Source organism: Zootoca vivipara, chromosome 7 (genome assembly GCF_963506605.1).
Source record: "Zootoca vivipara chromosome 7, rZooViv1.1, whole genome shotgun sequence".
Lineage (NCBI taxonomy): Eukaryota > Metazoa > Chordata > Lepidosauria > Squamata > Lacertidae > Zootoca > Zootoca vivipara.
Window position 1 is genome coordinate 4,323,531 of NC_083282.1, and position 16,903 is coordinate 4,340,433.

At 47.0% G+C, this 16,903-nt stretch overlaps 1 protein-coding gene across 1 annotated transcript in view; it reads left to right on the forward strand.

Annotated features, from left to right (window-relative positions):
- Window positions 1-16,903, forward strand: part of ASTN1 (astrotactin 1) — a gene marked incomplete at its 5' end in the record, with an annotated part of 207,979 nt that overhangs the window by 162,764 nt on the left and 28,312 nt on the right. Inside the window, 5 exons of the mRNA XM_035123692.2 lie at window positions 6,030-6,196; window positions 8,364-8,558; window positions 9,308-9,435; window positions 15,294-15,398; window positions 15,911-16,099. Coding sequence (XP_034979583.2) covers window positions 6,030-6,196; window positions 8,364-8,558; window positions 9,308-9,435; window positions 15,294-15,398; window positions 15,911-16,099 — 784 coding nt within the window. The remainder of the gene's footprint in view (window positions 1-6,029; window positions 6,197-8,363; window positions 8,559-9,307; window positions 9,436-15,293; window positions 15,399-15,910; window positions 16,100-16,903) is intronic.

Below are 16,903 nucleotides of genomic sequence, written 5' to 3' on the forward strand. Positions count from 1 at the left end.
GTATTTTTTAATGTGCGAAGAAGTCCCTCAATGAATTAGCGTGGGTGCCAAAGGGTATGGATGAGTCATACTCTTTGTTGGCACAATCTGCTCAATATTAGCAAAATTCCCCTGGAACTGTGGAGATGGTATTCTTTCTAATCAGGGAAGGTGGAAGAGACAGAGCTGGGTGAGCCACAGAAACCTGAGGACACAAAAAACAACCTAGGTAAGTGGGAGTTCCATTTTCTACTTGATTGGTGTGTTGCCTGCCCCAGCTGCTCCATTAAGCAAGTGCTTTTTGCACATTTTGCACAGGGTGTTGAAATTGGGGTGTGGGGTTGAGGAGTTGTCTGCTCTGCTAGGTGTTTTGGTGAGAGATAGGACTCCCCGCCACCACCGCCACCCCACCCCCCCGGAGTGAAGAAGAAAAGCTTTAGTGGGCCCTGCCTGTTCCTTCCACTAGGAGGAGTCATCCCTAAGAGGAATGTCATAAATCATTCCCAATAAACAGAAATTCACAGCGAGACATTTTTCTGCTCCTTGCTCTTTTTTATCTCAATTTCTATCATGCTCTGTGCCACAAGATTCAAGAGTAAGGTGAAATCAACAAACCAACAAACCACAAAAATGGAAGAACTACCATTTTGAAAGCTAGCCAGGAATGCGCTTTTGGAAACTTCCCAGCTGAAAAGTTCAGAAAGTATTATGGAGCAACCTTTGCATGCATTGTTCAAATTTGGACAAATGATTCTGTGGTCAAGAATGTGCACTCAGTTGTTATTATTAGAGATGAGCAGAGCATATATGAAGCCCTTTGAATACTCTAAACCACTGTGCAGATGCTTACCATTATTTCTTGAAAGATCTTGAAAGACCTACATTGGCTCCCAGTACGTTTTTGAGCACAGTTCAAAGTGTTGGTGCTGACCTTTAAAGCCCTAAATGGCCTCGGTCCAGTATACCTGAAGGAGCGTCTCCACCTCCACCGTTCTGCCCGGACACTGAGGTCCTGCACCGAGGGCCTTCTGGCAGTTCCCTCGTTGCAAGAAGCCAAGTTGAAGGGAACCAGGCAGAGGGCCTTCTCGGTAGTGGCGCCCGCCCTGTGGAACGCCCTCCCATCAGATGTCAAAGAGAAAAACAGCTACCAGATTTTTAGAAGACATCTGAAGGCAGCCCTGTTTAGGGAGGCTTTTAATGTTTAATAGATTATTTTATTTCATTTTTCTGTTGGAAGCCGCCCACATGGGCGGGGTATAAATAATAAATTATTATTATTATTATTATTATTATTATTATTATTATTATTATTATTGACAGCTGCACGAGAAACAGAAATTCAGCAGGTATGACTTACCTTACTGGTGCTCTACTGGGAGGCAGCAACACTCACATCAAGCTATTTCATTGTATTGTATTATTGTTCTTAGCTAACTTGTTATAAGTTGCCTTGAAAATAAATTTTATAAATGATCATAATACAAACAAATAAATATAAGGCCAAATTTCATAGGCCACGGTCTGTGGGGGACTCTTGTCTGAGACAGGCTTTCTTTTTTAAATTCCTTTTCCCCTGAAAGCTGAATGTACTACATTATGCATTAGCTGGGAGAGATTATGTGCACCCATTGGAAGAAGAAAGCCTTTCCTTAACTACCATTAATCCACAGAAAGTTCATGTGCACCTATGATTAGGGGAGAACTTCTGGCTCAGAATGTGGTGGTTAGGTTCCATGCAGGCTTGGGCCCTGGCATCCCTATATTTATAAGTGAAGCTCCCACACGGGGCCAGGTCCTGACGACTTAATTCTCTGTCTCCAGAGTCCACTCCTCCTGCTGCTGCCACCGCCACTGTCTATCTTCCAGCCCCCATTGCTCTGGAGGAGATGCTTGCTAACTGCTCTGTGGCAGATGTTCCCTTCCTCCACCTCCCCACCTGCTCTCGTGCCCCCGCAGTCCATTTCCCTGCACCCTTTTGCACAAGGGCTCCCTTGAGAGAGAGGTGGAAAGCAATCCATCTGCTTCAAACTTTGCCTGCGAAGCTGCTGCACATGTCCCGTTGCTGATGCTCTTCCTCTACACCTGCTCTGCATTGGAAGAGGCGTTGTGCCAAAGTCGGATGTGCGATAAATTGGGGGAGGGATCAGCAGGTGGAACACTTTCTGCACACAGATCTCTGAAATGACTGCTGACAAGGCCGCTGCTGACAGCAGCAGCATAAGCAGAAGGAGTGAGCAAGGGAGTGGAGGAGGGGGAGAGAATGTCCACCTCTTCTGGCTTCACGTGTTCAGGGCATTTAACACATAGGTAAAAGGTAAAGGGACCCCTGACCATTAGGTCCAGTCGTGACCGACTCTGGGGTTGCGCGCTCATCTCGCATTATTGGCCGAGGGAGCCGGCGTAGAGCTTCCAAGTCATGTGGCCAGCATGACAAAGCCCCTTCTGGCGAACCAGAGCAGCACATGGAAATGCCGTTTACCTTCCCGCTGTAGCGGTTCCTATTTATCTACTTGCATTTTGACGTGCTTTCGAACTGCTAGGTTGGCAGGAGCTGGGACCAAGCAACGGGAGCTCACCCCTGTCACAGGGATTCGAACCGCCAACCTTCTGATCAGCAAGCCCTAGGCTCAGTGGTTTAACCACAGCGCCACCTGGGTCCCTACATAGGTATACATACATAGGTATGAATAAAACTGTGAAACATGTAAAAACACAGTTCATTCACTTACAACAAAACATACAATATGATGATCCATATATAAGATAAATCCACAAATAAAAACCTTAAACAATTAATATAATCTCTTAAAGCAGCAGCAAAAAGTCCTTGAATGCATTAATGTCTGTTTTGCAATTCTCACGCATATAAGAGGCCCACAAGAGGCCCACCCCCGGCTTTGCTTTCCATCTCATAAAATGCACAAAGGTGGTAAATTTTGCCACCACAGCCAAATGTTCTTTACAGTTGGTGCAACTTGAAAACAGCATACTTTGAGACATATTTTTGGTTGTTTTCAAAAGCAAGGGTGAGAATTTGGCAGCGTCCAAATTGTTCTTGCACACCACATGCTTAACTGCATGTCATTCCCCATTTAAAGAGCAAATCTACTGTGTTTTCATATCATTTCTGACTTCATGGCCTCTCCTCACACTTTGGTTTCACTCCCCTTTTATTCTTCAAATACTGTTTTCAAACTTGTTTCTTGTTTGGGATACTTGTCTGCAATGGCAAATGTGCAATTTTTTGCTTTAGGTAAAAAAAAAAAATCGCACACATTTGCAGTACCCTAATCATAGGAGGCAGAGTCTGAAAGGTTGTGTCACAGTCACAACTCCCAGGAAGCCAAACCCATGTATTCCCTCACAAAAACACACATCATATCCTTGAAGATGCTATTATCCTTGCTGATCAAGGCTTGCCTTGTCTGCGGGCCACTCATGCAGACTAAATGGTTTCAGAATGTGCAAGCAGAACTTCATATAACTTAAAATAAATAAAAAAACCCTTCCAGTAGCACCTTAGAGACAAACTAGGTCTGTCATAGGTATGAGCTTTCATGTGCATGCACACTTCTTCAGATACACTGAAACAGAAGTCACCAGACCCTTATATATAGTGAGAGGGTGGGTATTACTCAGAAGGGGGGTGGGAATGGGTGATTGGCTGATAGGAGTGGAAACCTGTTGATGACTGTTAACGACTGTTAATGACTGCAATTGGTCTTGCAGGAAAAAGAAAGGGCTGAGGTGCTAAAGAAAGCTTATAATGTTAATGTTATAACTTAACATCCTCAGGGGAGGGCCAAAGCTCAGTGGCAGTCTGCGGAGCAAAAGGCCACAGGGTACAATTCCTGACATCTCCAGGGAAGGCCCCCTGTCCAAAATCCTGAAGTGCCACTGCCAGTCAGAATAGAATAAGACTCTGCTAGATGTGTGCTGGTGTGCTGGAGGTATTAGTATGATATCGAACAAGGCACCTCGTGTATACATCTTTGTAATCAGAATAGTTGATGTGCACTTTGCACAAGTTTAAAACCCTATTTTCATCCGAAGAAAATGATGAGGTTATAGGGAGGTAGCAGGGGGTGGCAACAAAGCAGAAGAGCATGTAAGGTGACCCCTCCCCCACCAGTGTAGTATCCAACACCCGAGCATTGCAGGTGCTGTAGTCTAGCAAACACATGATTTGCTGCTGAATGGTGCAGGTTACAAGGGAAAGTGCAGGGAGCATTGCACCGAGGCACTGTTTCCTTTTTATTGCTTATGCTACACGAACTTGAGACACAATCCACTAGCAAATACCTGCCCCTGGTCCATGGAGATGAGCGGGAGCTACACAAGAGTACGACAGCAAATGGTTCCTGCAAATGGCCACAAAGGAGTCGAATCAATCTGAGGAAGGGAGGGGCACACCTACCTCACTTGCCCACCCACTCCCAACTTGCTTGCACATCTGGTCAAACAGATGGGAAGCCAATGAGATGGGGGGTGGGTGCTGGGCAGGATCCCCAGGCTCCTCATTTGCCTGTTTGCCATCATCCCAAACATCTGGGCTTGCTCATCAAGTGCCAGCATCATAAAAACACCTAAAGTGCTCTTGTGCTTCAGCACTCCAGCTGGCACTGGAGGGGGAAGTGCGACATGGGGCAGGACGAGAGCCTAGCGAGCCCACAGGGGGCCATTTGTTTTGGAAATTGCAGAATTAGTGTCAGCAAGCAACCTGTGACTTGTTGTGGGAGCTTCAGTCACCAGGACTGTGAGGGGGAAAATCTTTTCAGGAACAAATCCTCTGTTAACACCTCATGAGCCAAAATACATGAAGAAGGATAGAGAGCAGCCTGTGACTCTTTCCACTATGTGCTTCAAAGGGCTCCATTTGAAAGAAGAACCTTCTTGACAGTATTTTCCCTGAGCTGGATAGCTCTTTAACTCCCTGCATTCCGAGTTGTGCTTGTGTTCTGTAACTCAATCAAAAAACTGAAACAAATTGGAAAGCCTAGGTAAATAGTGCCTGGATAACTGGGGGGCTCCTGATTCAATTGCTTAGATGTCTGACCATGCAAGTAACACCATGACCATTTTGTCAAGTAACCAGAGATGGATGCAGTTCAGAGTTCACTGCAAGCACATTGTTCTCCTAAAAACAACCGAAGTAAGTTAAAGGTACAACTCCCTTGTCAGTCTGCAGATGCAGAATCCCTGCTGGAACCTGAGTCCAACCTGAATCCAGCTGTGTGTGTGTGTGTGTGTGTGCGCGCACACACACACACAGAGATACCTCCTCACATCTAGTGCATCCAATAGTCCAATATTCCCAGGTAACTATGAAGAAAACAGTAGGCTAGAGGTGGGTGATGATGAATGGGGTGATTGCCTATTCACCCACTGAATAGAGGAGCACTTCCTCTGGATTGCACCGAGGCAAAGGAAGACTCAGTACCTAAATTAGAGGAGATAGGAAGAGTAGGCAAGAAGAAGAAGTGTTAAAACAGTTGAAGTGAGAAATAATGGAAGAGAGCAAGCCACTCAGTCACATCAAATGAGAGAAAAGGGCCAATAGTTGCAGGTATTACTACAAAAATGAAAGCTATGAGATTTTACAACTAAGATTAGGAATGTAACACTAAGGTTATGAGCCTGGAGTGTGAATAGTATTGTGAAATTATCTAGTTGAAAGAATGTGGGAGAGGAGGAGGAGCAGGAGGAAGGGGGGGGGGAAGCAGAATCCGTTCCAAGAAATGAGAATTGAGGAAATAGCAGAGAAGGCACTGCAGATCCTGCCACTGATTCAAACAAAAGAGAAATGGTGGGGTTCTAATTGAGTTTTTCTCACTAAATATGGTGCCTTGAACTGCCCAGATGGGAGATGCAGCAAAGTTTGTTTTTGTACGGTTGTTGTTGGAAGGCAGCCAGCGGAGGTGCGATCATGCTGTTGCGTGCCGTTAACACAATTTTGTGTCGAGTGAAGCAGAAAGCGAGAGCTCTGCCACCTCCCACCTCCTGTGTGTGGCTAAGCTGGTTTGTGCTGTTGTGCTTTCTTGTCATGCTAGTGTCCGCCTGGTCTCAGCCCCATGAAAGATGGCACTGGCTGCTACGATCGCCACCTTGGTGTGGACTGCTCGGATGGATTCAATGGTGGTTGCGAGCAGCTCTGCCTGCAGCAGATGGCGCCTTTGCCAGAAGATCCTGTTCTATACAATATCCTTATGTTCTGTGGGTGAGTTCTACAAAAGTCTTTAGCATCTTCCATGAATGTGGAACATCTTTTGTTGAACTTTATTTGTCTGTTTGTAAGTCTGGCTGTGCTTATTTTTATTTTCTCAGTATGAAGTGCACCATTTATAGCTGTTGTGCTGCTAATCTACACTTCAAACTCCCTTTTGTAGCACTCAGCTGCTCCCAATTTTCTCTCCAAAACAATAAGCTAGTGGTTATTCCATAGTAGCGCTGAGCATCCAAAGTAGCTCTGAGTAACACGTCTCATTAGCACAAGGATTTCCACTTCTGCAACAGGGCTTTCCCCCTCCCCTCCCCTCCCCTCTCCTCTCCTGGCATGCCCCCTAAATCTCTTCTGGGTCTTCCCTAACCCTCCAGAGCAGATCTGGGGAGGGCATGGGATGTACACAGGAGGAAGAGAGGGGGAGAGCCCCATTGCACAAGAGCAAATCCTTGCCCTGATGGGGCACTTTAGTTGGCTACTGCCCATAGTCCTTAATTAAGAAGCTGAAATAATGATAATACGGTAGCATTACACCTTGCTGTACAGTGTGTTCATTTGGTAAAATAACTGAATATTGCAATGGCAGAGAAGGCTGGGTCACACCTTAAATATGCTGGGATCTCCTTGGAAGAATTCCCAGGAATTGGGAAGAGCCCGTTTCCCTTTTCCCATTCTGTTCACTGTGCCCCACGTTCTGCCATAAGTGCTGTAAGTAGGAAAAATCCTAAAATTTTCTTAGAATGATTTGGCAAATATTGCCTGTGTCTTCCCGCACCCCTGCCTTCTTGCAGGCTACTGAGGTGCCTGGGTGCATTGACCAAGAAAACAGAGGAATTGTATAGAGCTGGGCTTACCAAACTTGGGTCCCCAGCTGTTTTTGAACTACAACTCCCACCATCCCTAGCTAGAGGACTAGTGGTCAGGGATGACGGGGATTATATTCCAAAAGCAGCTGGAGACCCAAGTTTGGGAAGCCCTGGTCTAGAGGATTCCTTTTCCTGCTGTGATTTGATCAAAGTTGAAGCATGTTGAGAACCTGCAAGGGGGGCAAGAGACATGGCCTGAAAAATAGCAAATTGTGTAAGCTCCATGGCCTGAAAATGGTACTTGCTAATTTATCAGCACTGCTCCGGAAATTAGATTTAGTAATCTGGAATGCCAAAATCCAGGATAATAGTTGGGAGGAGTAATTTCATCCGTATCCTTACCTGTGTAGTTCTGAGATGAGTGGGTTGGTATCTGCCTATCTGAGGTATGGGAGTCAGAGAGGCTGGAGTGGGTTATAAATAATACCTCATTCGGATGCGTCATTTTAGGAGGTGAAAACATTTGCAAATTTATTCACTGAGGGGTCTTTTAAATATGGTTTGGGGTGTGAGGAATTCAAATTTGTTATTATTTATGTGGTTGGACAACATTTAGCTTGGCAAGCCTACGTTTGATTAGCAAGCAAATAAACACACACTTTATCCACAGAGCAAAACTAAAATATATAAATTTAACCAAAATTCCCAATTCATGTTACAACTTTTTAGCTCCCTTCATTTTTTTGGAATTTGAAAGCTGAAAAATTTGACACACCCTAACACCTCATGCATTACTTTCCTAAACTTTTCTCAATGTTTCATAATAGACAGTTGGCCTGCCTCTATCAATCTTTCCAATGCAACATGCTGGAAAAGCTGTGATTGAGTGTTTTGGTGTGCATTCAAGGTTTCATTCTCACTTCACATGAGGCAAAAATGAGGTCCATGTGAACTGATCCTGCATCTTAGGACCAGTGCTTTTTTCTGGGGGTATTCAAGGGTATGCAGTAATGCACTTTTTTTCTAGAAGAAAAACACTGGTTGGGACATCCCCTGGAATCATCTGCCTCATGCAGGAGTTTCTCAGCACACAAGTCAGTGTGGAAAGGGTTTGCCGGAGACATACTGCTGAGTTAGACCTATAGTGTTAACCTTTCTCACTCTCTAGCTGAATAGCATGATTTTGTTTCTGAGATTGTCGGAGACATCATCCGACACAGTGTCTCACCGCTGTGTTGCAGCAGCAAATTACTTGTGCATGGGTCCTTCTATTGTCAAAAGTACGCTTCCAGAGCCAGGTTCTACACAGTTCTCACAGCAAGATGTAACCGTGTCCCTTGCATTCCCTCCTACGGCAGATGCATTGAAGATTACAAGCTAGGTATAGATGGCCGATCATGCCATTTAATCTCGGAGTCGTGTCCAGAGGGTGGCGACTGTGAAGAGAGCCGAGAGCTGCCCATGAACCAAACTCTCTTTGGGGAGATGTTCTATGGCTACAACAATCAAACTCGGGAGGTGGCACCTGGGCAGGTGCTGAAGGGGACGTTCAGGTGATGGACGAAGGCTTGCTGTTCATTTAGTTGCCAATGCAGCGGAATCCGTGTGTGTGTGTTGTGCTTTTACAGAATAAGCAAAACTGCAAAAGGAGCTGCCTCTCAGTTCTTAGAATATGCAGCAGCTTCACAAAGGAGAGGGGAGGGAGAAAAGAGAGGGGTGGGAGGGAGGCAAATGTAGCAAGATGTGTGTCTTAGCCAGAGCAGGGCAGTTGCCCATAATTAGACAAGTTTGTGGAGGAGTTCTGATGGGCAGAATAAGAATGGAAGCTACATATAAGAAATGTTTTAGGGGAAGAGCCATTTCCAGCGGGGAAGCGGAAACAGGGATGCTTAACCTCCCACCCCCACCTGCGTCTCTGCTCTAGCTGTTCTCCCTCAAGCATTGCCACCACCACAAAAGAGGCGCTTGTCTCCAATCAGAGAAAAAGTCGGCAGTGCAGAGTTTTGCCTGCTTGTTTGCAGGATGACGTATTCATGGCCTGCTCGTTGCTGGTAGTGGCAATGCACTTGGGATGCTGTAAGCTGGCGGCAGTGAGCTCAGTGTGGCCCTGCAGGCGTGCATGCCCCAACCTCACCCAGCCCTGTGAGGAGGACACCACTGCCATTTCTGAGAGCTGGCTCGACACAGGTTGCTTCATCCATGCTCTTGTAGAGAGGGCTGCACTTCCCTTCTGGGTGTCCTTTGAACCAACCTTTCCTGTTGTTTCGCAGATTCTGAACTTGTCTCTCTTGGGGTTTCTCAGACAGAATAACTTTGCCCGTGGTTTGGAGCAGCAGTTGCCAGATGGCTTGGTGTTGGCCACTGTTCCACTAGAGAACCAGTGCCAAGAGGAGCTCTCTGAGCCTACCCCTGACCCAGATTTCCTTACCGGTGAGTAATCCCAGTCAGAATTCTTCTGTGTCCTTCCAGCCTCTTGTCTAGTCTCAAAAGCTGCACAGGGCAGTATCAAGAGTTACTTCTTAAAATTTTGTTGTGGGCAATTGTGAGAATAATGCAGGTGAGAAAGCAGCCAAGAATGGTAGCAAAACATAATAACTGCATCAGAAATGCCTCTGAGAAATTTTATTTCATTGCTTTTTCCCTTTGGACACCCCTTTCTTGAAGTATGTAATATGGATAAATGTTAGGGCAATATGATTTGAGTGTGTGTTCAATGGGTGTGTGGGAGAAAGATTGTATGCTCTTTTTGCTGATTGCTTAAAACTTCAATAAAATGTAAATAAAGAAATTGCTCTGCAGATGGTGTATGAGAAAGGAAGTAGTTTGATTCCTGTTGGCTGATCATAAGGGGTTTTGTTTTGTTTTTTTGTATTAAAAAGGAAATAAATGCTTGATTTTATTTACCAGTCTAAGCAGATCAGGCATTACTCCAAATGTACATGGGGGAGCAGAGGTGCTGAGTAAGGAAGTCCTCTGTACATTTTCCATAATCACTTCAGAGACAAGATAGTCACTTTAATGTGGTCAGGACCTGAATGTGCCAAAGTAAATAGCAATTCAAAGGTACCAGGGCCTTCTCTGTTCTTCCAGGTACTCCGGAGGGGGCCTGTGTCAACCTCAAAGCCTAGGCACAGGTAGTGACCGTTTTGTGTAAGTCCAATTGATGTGTGGTCACCACCGCACGGGTCCTTTTGGACCTGGAGGAGGGCAGGAAGGGGGTATAACGGGGATGGGGCAGACTTATGCATGCTCTGCCAATGTGCACGGGGGCCAGGAACAGAACCCCCACCTGTGCTGAAAGGCAGCAATCCTAAGGAGAGGGAACCTCTTAACTGCATGGAAATCTGTTGCTTCCACAAAGGCTGCAAGAGCCATAGGACCAAGAGGAGCCTTGGTGGTTGCCTTGTAACTTGCAGGCTGGACCTGAAGTTTGAGTGGGCTGGCAGCCTGATTCTGCCCTATTCCAGTTTTGCTAGCAGTCCATTCCATCCCACTTTGTCATATTTTTTTTTGAAATAACATACTGAAAGTGCACATTTCAATTCTACACCTTTTGAACACATTTTTATATGAAATGCACATTTTTGATGCTTCCCCCCTAAAATAAATATTTTGTATGCATAAAATATGTGAAGAGCAGTCCAGAATCTGGAGAAGTGCATAAATTGACTGAGATTTGTGTTCAGATTTACAGGCAAGGGCTCATCCAGACTTTCTTTTGTGCTGTGTCATTTGGCACTGGTTGGGGGTTTAAAAGCACTTTATCTGAGTGGGGTTTTTTGTTTTTGGGTGTCAGCACTTGCCCCGTGAAAACCACATTTTACCACTGAATCCGAGCAGATCTGACCATGACAAGGGACTGATGTCAATATCCCCCACTTTCAAATCACCCTCCTCATGCTCAGTTGAGAAAACAAGGTCCAGAGATTCATGGGCGTACCCAGGATCAAAGCTAGGGGGGACACACCAGCCACGCCCCCCAGCCACCCGATTGGCTAGCTGGTAATGACATGGCCAGGATCCCCCAGGAGGCATGGTCAAGGTCCATGCCCCCCAGAGGAAAGGGGGCTGTTTGCAAGGCAGCACACGGAGCCACCCGCACTTGCACTCCTGCCTCGCCCGCTCCTTTAATGGTAGCGACTAAAATGAGGCAGCAGCAGTGAAGCTGTATGCAAATGAGGTGCTGCGGAGCATTGTGGGGCAGCACTTTCTGTGCTGTGCTCGCTGTGACTTGAAGGAGTGTGGGCTGAAGTTAGCCCAGGTCCAGGTTTTTTTCAACGGAGGCAGCTTCGCTGCCGCTGCCGCCGTTTCGCTTCAGCCAGTCCCTGCCTGTCCTCTCCAGCTGCCCTGCTTCTAGGGGGCAGCTGCCCCCCTGCCCCATGCTGGGTACGCCCATGCAGAGATTGAGGCTTTCGGCACCCTTTCCCCTCTGCAGAGGTAGTGAACATATTAGGATGGTCCGCCCTCAGAGGCTGGTGGAGCCAGTAGGTTTCCAGATGGCTCTGGTGGATTTTCTGGCTGATACTACTGGTGCTCCTACCGAAGCCCTGGCGAACCTCTGGAACATCCAAATGGTTCATGCCATTGACAGGATCACCCCTGAGCTCCCTCTCCCACTTGGTGGAGCCTGCTTGGCTCCCTGTTACACTGCAGGGCTTAGGGCAAGGAAACAAGCTTGGAGCCTGCTCAAACTCAAGTGGTGGAAAACTTCAGTTGAATGCAATCAAACGCTGGTAAGGTGTAATCATCGAGGCTATCTAGTGGCAGTGAAGGCAGCAAAAAAGCCATACATTGCTGCCTCCATTGCATCCTCATTGTGCCACCTGGCAGAGGTTTTCAAGGTAGTGCAGGGCCTGTTGCAGCTTGGCCCAAAGGAAGTGGCAGAACCGACCGTAGTAGCTTGCTATGACTTGGTTGCAAAGCATTTTGAGGATAAAATCGCTTGCATCCACTGGGATCACAACCTCACTGTTACAACAGTTGAATCTCAAGGGGTGTCCAGAGCACTTTCTAGTCCTGTTGTGTTGGATGAATCAGGGAATCGTAGAATTGTAACGTTGGAATGGATCCCAAGGGTTATCTAGGCCAACCCCCTGTAATGAAGGAATCTCAGCTAAGTTTCAGTTTATGAGGCTTGAGATGCAGACAAGGTGCTTGTGTCAGTCAGGGCGACCACTTGTACTCCGGACCCTTGAACCTCTTGGTTGATAAAAACTACCAGGGAACCAACAGCTGGGTGGGCCACGGAGGTGATTAAAGTCTCCTACCAAGTAGGGGTGAATCCTGCCTGCTTAAAGGAGGCAGTGGTAAACTACTCCTCAAGAAGCATTATGTATTTTGTGCTTTCATTTTTATGTTGTGAACTGCTCTGCGATCTTTGGATGAAAGGTGGCATAAATTTTTTAGAATAATAGTAATAATATTAATATTAATAATAATAATAATGTTTTCATATACCGTCTTTTTCAGGTGCAATAAGATCTTAGCTCCTATCATGTTCCTCTATCTGTAGAAGCGCTTCAGTCAGGGCACACTGCTTCAAAAACAACTGCCGCTACAAATTAGTAGGAATGAGATAATGAAATGAACCGGAGCAAAAAAAGTGCAATAAGATCTTCTTGCTCCTGAGAAGGCAGCACTTGAAATCCCATAGGATGTGCCGTATTGAAGGCTCTGTTTCTGTGCATGATTTCGGGGCTTTACCTCCCCTTTCCTGCTGGTGGGTGTGCATGTGTTGTAGACCAGGTACGGAAGGAGTCTGTGCTTCTGGAGATCGCCAGGTGATAGCTGCAGAAGGTGTGGCATTTGGCACCCTTCCATACAACCCTGCAAGGGGCTGCTTTAGAGGAGAGGCTGAGCTGTTTTACGGTGAGGGCCAGAGGGGGGCTCTGCGGAATGAACGTGGCAGCTCCCCCTTCAACATTGGCTCAAGGGACAGAGATTGCCGCTCATCAGTCAACCCCTTTCCCCTCCCTTGCAGCTGGCATTCAGAAGCTCCTCAGTGCCTATGCCCACACCCCTTGGCATGGGTTGAGGCTGTGCCTTCCCCATGGGAGCCCATGGGAAATGCCCAGCCTGCTGTGTGTGGAAGACAGCTCATTAAAAACGCAATTAGTGGAGAAATTAACGTGGCGGGGCCATGCCTTTGGGACAGCCCTCTCAGGAAAAGGGGGGGGCAGAGAGTAGGGGGGAGGCTTGTTATCTTCAGAAGTAGAGACTGGGCTGCAGAAAGGAAACAACCACAAGCAAGCTCCTTTCAAGTTGTATTTTTAATTACTGAAGAGTTGCTGACCCACAGACCTTCCTTTAGTATAATTAGTGCTCCCTTCCACCTCCACACCTTCCAGCCTCTCGTGCTGCCTCCCGCTCATCTCTGTTCCCGCTCCTGCCCCACACTCTGCCTCTGCATTTCTTCCAGTCTGAAGCAGCATTTAATTAGGCATATTCTTGAATTAAGTGTGTTAACCAGTTTGGCTGCTTGAAAGCAACTGGGTTTCATTGCCCAGGAAATTGGGTGAAGGTGAATGGCCGTTATGTGTAGCACATTAATTGCTTTGCTCGCCCAGGAAAGGAGGTTTGTTAAGTCCAAAATGTAAGCATTCTCCCAGGAGAGCAGGGGGGGGGGGAAGCATAACAGTCAACTAAAGAGGACTCACAGTGAGATACAGAAATCAGATTTGAGAATGTTGCCGTTTTTAATAAACCGTGGGGGCCTCACTTGTGTGTTTTTTTTTCTGATGGTACTCACCGGTTCACAGTACTAGCACCTTCCCCCCACCACAGAGATGCTCAGCCACATGGGGAGTCACAAAGGCATGAGCAAAGCCCCAATGGAGCCTGACTGCTGTCGATGCACCACCAAGTCGCGCTCCAAGAAGAGCGTGAGAGTGGGTGGCACACGCTGTCTGTCATACTTCCCCTGCTGTGCCCTGTGCCCTGCTGGCCATGTGTGCCCTGGTTGCCTAGCTGGCAGCGCTTGTGATAGATGGGGCGGGAGCCGTCAGTGAATACCGGCACATTTTTTTCTAGAGAAAAAGGCACTGGGCCTCACTCTGAGAAACCCAAGAACTGCAAAACAGTTTCTAGGGCACTGCAGTTACCTTTACGTGCACTAAAGGTACAGGTAAAGGACCCCTGACAGTTAAGTCCAGTCACGAACAACTCTGGGGTTGCGGCGCTCATCTCACTTTACTGGCCAAGGGAGCCGACGTTTGTCCACAGACAGTTTTTCAGGGTCATGTGGTCAGCATGTCTAAGCCACTTCTGGCGAAATCAGAGCAGCACACGGAAACCCCATTTACCTTCCCGCTGGAGCGGTACCTATTTATCTACTTGCTCTTTGATGTGCTTTCGAACTGCTAAGTTGGCAGGAGCTGGGAACGAGCAACGGGAGCTCACCCCGGCGCGGGGATTCGAACCGCCGACCTCGTGATCAGCAAGCCCTAGGCTCAGTGGTTTAGACCACAGTGCCACCCACGTCCCACTATGTGCACTAGATCCATTCAAATGGAAAACATCTGTGCATGTCTCCAGATCCAGCAGCTTCACAGAGGGAGCATTTATGCAGGGAGGCAGGCACAAGGAGCAGTAGCAGAGAAGAGGCGGGGAATGGGTTAAAAATGGCCACAACTTTTAGTTGGTAATACAGTGGTACCTCAGGTTACAAACACTTCGGGTTACAAACGCTTCAGGTTACAGACTCTGCTAACTCAGAAGTGGTACCTCAGGTTAAGAACTTTGCTTTTGGATGAGAACAGAAATTGTGCAGCGGCGGCGGCGGCGGCGGCAGGAGGCCCCATTAGCTAAAGTGGTACCTCAGGTTAAGAACAGTTTCAGGTTAAGAACGGACCTCTGGAACGAATTAAGTTCATAACCAGAGGTACCACTGTAGTCGATGGGGAGCTAGCACAGCATGGGGCAAGAATCCGCTCACTGATGGGTGGAAGACATTCTAAATACTTCATCATTGACGGGCAGCAGGGAGGGCGTCATCCCTGTCCATCAAAAAGCAGCTGCCTTCTCAGCAAGCTAGAATGAAGTCTTCTTGGCACGCTTATTTCCTAATGGAAGTGGTGTGGGGCGATTTAAACTTGTAAATCTCCACCTAGGACAGCCTAGGGGGGAAAACGTTATTTCTTGTTTCTGTTGAGTGTGCAAACCAAATCACATAATGAGGCCAAATCTGAAATTCAGGAGAGTTTGGGGTGTGTGTGCTTTTGTGCTTGTTTGCTGGTTTTCTGTGCCTCCCCCAGTGACAAAGCCAAGCTTACCTGTTGTTTTGGTCGCAGGGATGGTGAACTTCAGTGAGGTGTCTGGATACCCTCTGCTGCAACACTGGAAAGTGCGCTCCGTCATGTACCACGCCCAGCTCAACCAGCTGACAATCTCCCAAGGTAAGTGCATAGCTGCCAAGTTTTCCCCTTTCTCGCGAGGAAGCCTATTCAGCATAAGGGAAAATCCCTTTAAAAAAGGGATAACTTGGCAGCTATGGGTAAGTGGAGCTTAGCCTAGTGGGTGGGGTGGGTTTTGGGCTGCCTCACTGCCTGAGACCCAGGAGGTGGAACTTGGGAGCTTCTTGTCACATTGGCTAATTAAATTATGGAATTGACTACCAGAATATGCAGCGGGAGCAATAGGTTTGGATCACTTTTGGAAAATGGACGCACCCATGGAGGAGAGGTTCTCTAAGTCGCTTCAGGGCTCCTTTCAGTGTGGGAAGAGATGAATAAATTTAATAAACTAGCAAGCTAAAAGAACTATTCAATGCTTGTGAGCTTCCAAAGTATCTCGTCCATTTTGGAGCAGAGAGTCCCTTGGTTTTCAAGGAGAGGTTTTCCTGCACACTTTATATTCCCCCCCCCCACCTTCAACCTGCCCCTGAATTGCAGCTTGTTGTGCTTCGCAGCTTTTGGCAATGCCCTCCATTCTCTGGATGGAGCCACATCCCGAGGAGATTTTGTGGCCCTACTGGACCAGTTTGGCAACCACTTTATACAAGAAGCTGTCTATGGCTTTGAGGAGTCCTGCTCTATCTGGTATCCCAACAAGCAAGTCCAAAAACAGCTCTGGCTGGAATATGAAGATATCAGCAAAGGTAGGTGCCATGATGGTCATTATCTTTTTAAAAACATATACACCACGTAACTGCGGAGAAAGGCTGATAATCAGTGGTCTGCTAATGTGATAGAATTGGGTTGACAATACTCCATTGTCAGAAAAATTCTGCACTTGGAATAATTTATGCCTATTGCATCATTTGCAAAAGGTTGCTTAACCTGCACAATAAATTTTGATTGCAGTGCTTGTGTTTTAGTGGCTCTCAAGGGTTGTAAAGAATATGAGAGGAAGGAAAACAGTTGAAGGGCAGAAAGCAATTGGGCTGTGGGTGCTGCGCAGGGTGGAGGAAAAGACGAGGGAATGAACGATATCTGAACATTTCAGTTGGCTCTGTCCTGTGAATGGACCGCTTTCCTTTCATTTATTTCCCTTACCATTTTGTGTTCTAGGAACTTAGGTTTTGTTTTAAAATAAAAGTAGAAATTCTCAGTGGAAATTCTCAGTGATGCACATTCCAGACTGCAAATTGATTTGCAGAATACGGTCAGGCACACCATGGCAGAAAGGGAATAAGAGAGCAGTAGGACTGTCAGGGCTTGCTGATCAGAAGGTCGGCGGTTCGAATCCCTGTGACGGGGTGAGCTCCCGTTGCTTGGTCCCAGCTCCTGCCAACCTAGCAGTTCGAAACCTAGCAGTCCTACCAGCAGGTCGAAAGCACATCAAAGTGCAAGTAGATAAATAGGTACCACTTCAACGGGAAGGTAAACTGCGTTTCCGTGTGCTGCTCTGGTTCTCCAGAAGCGGCTTTGTCATTCTGGCCACATGACCTGGAAGCTGTACG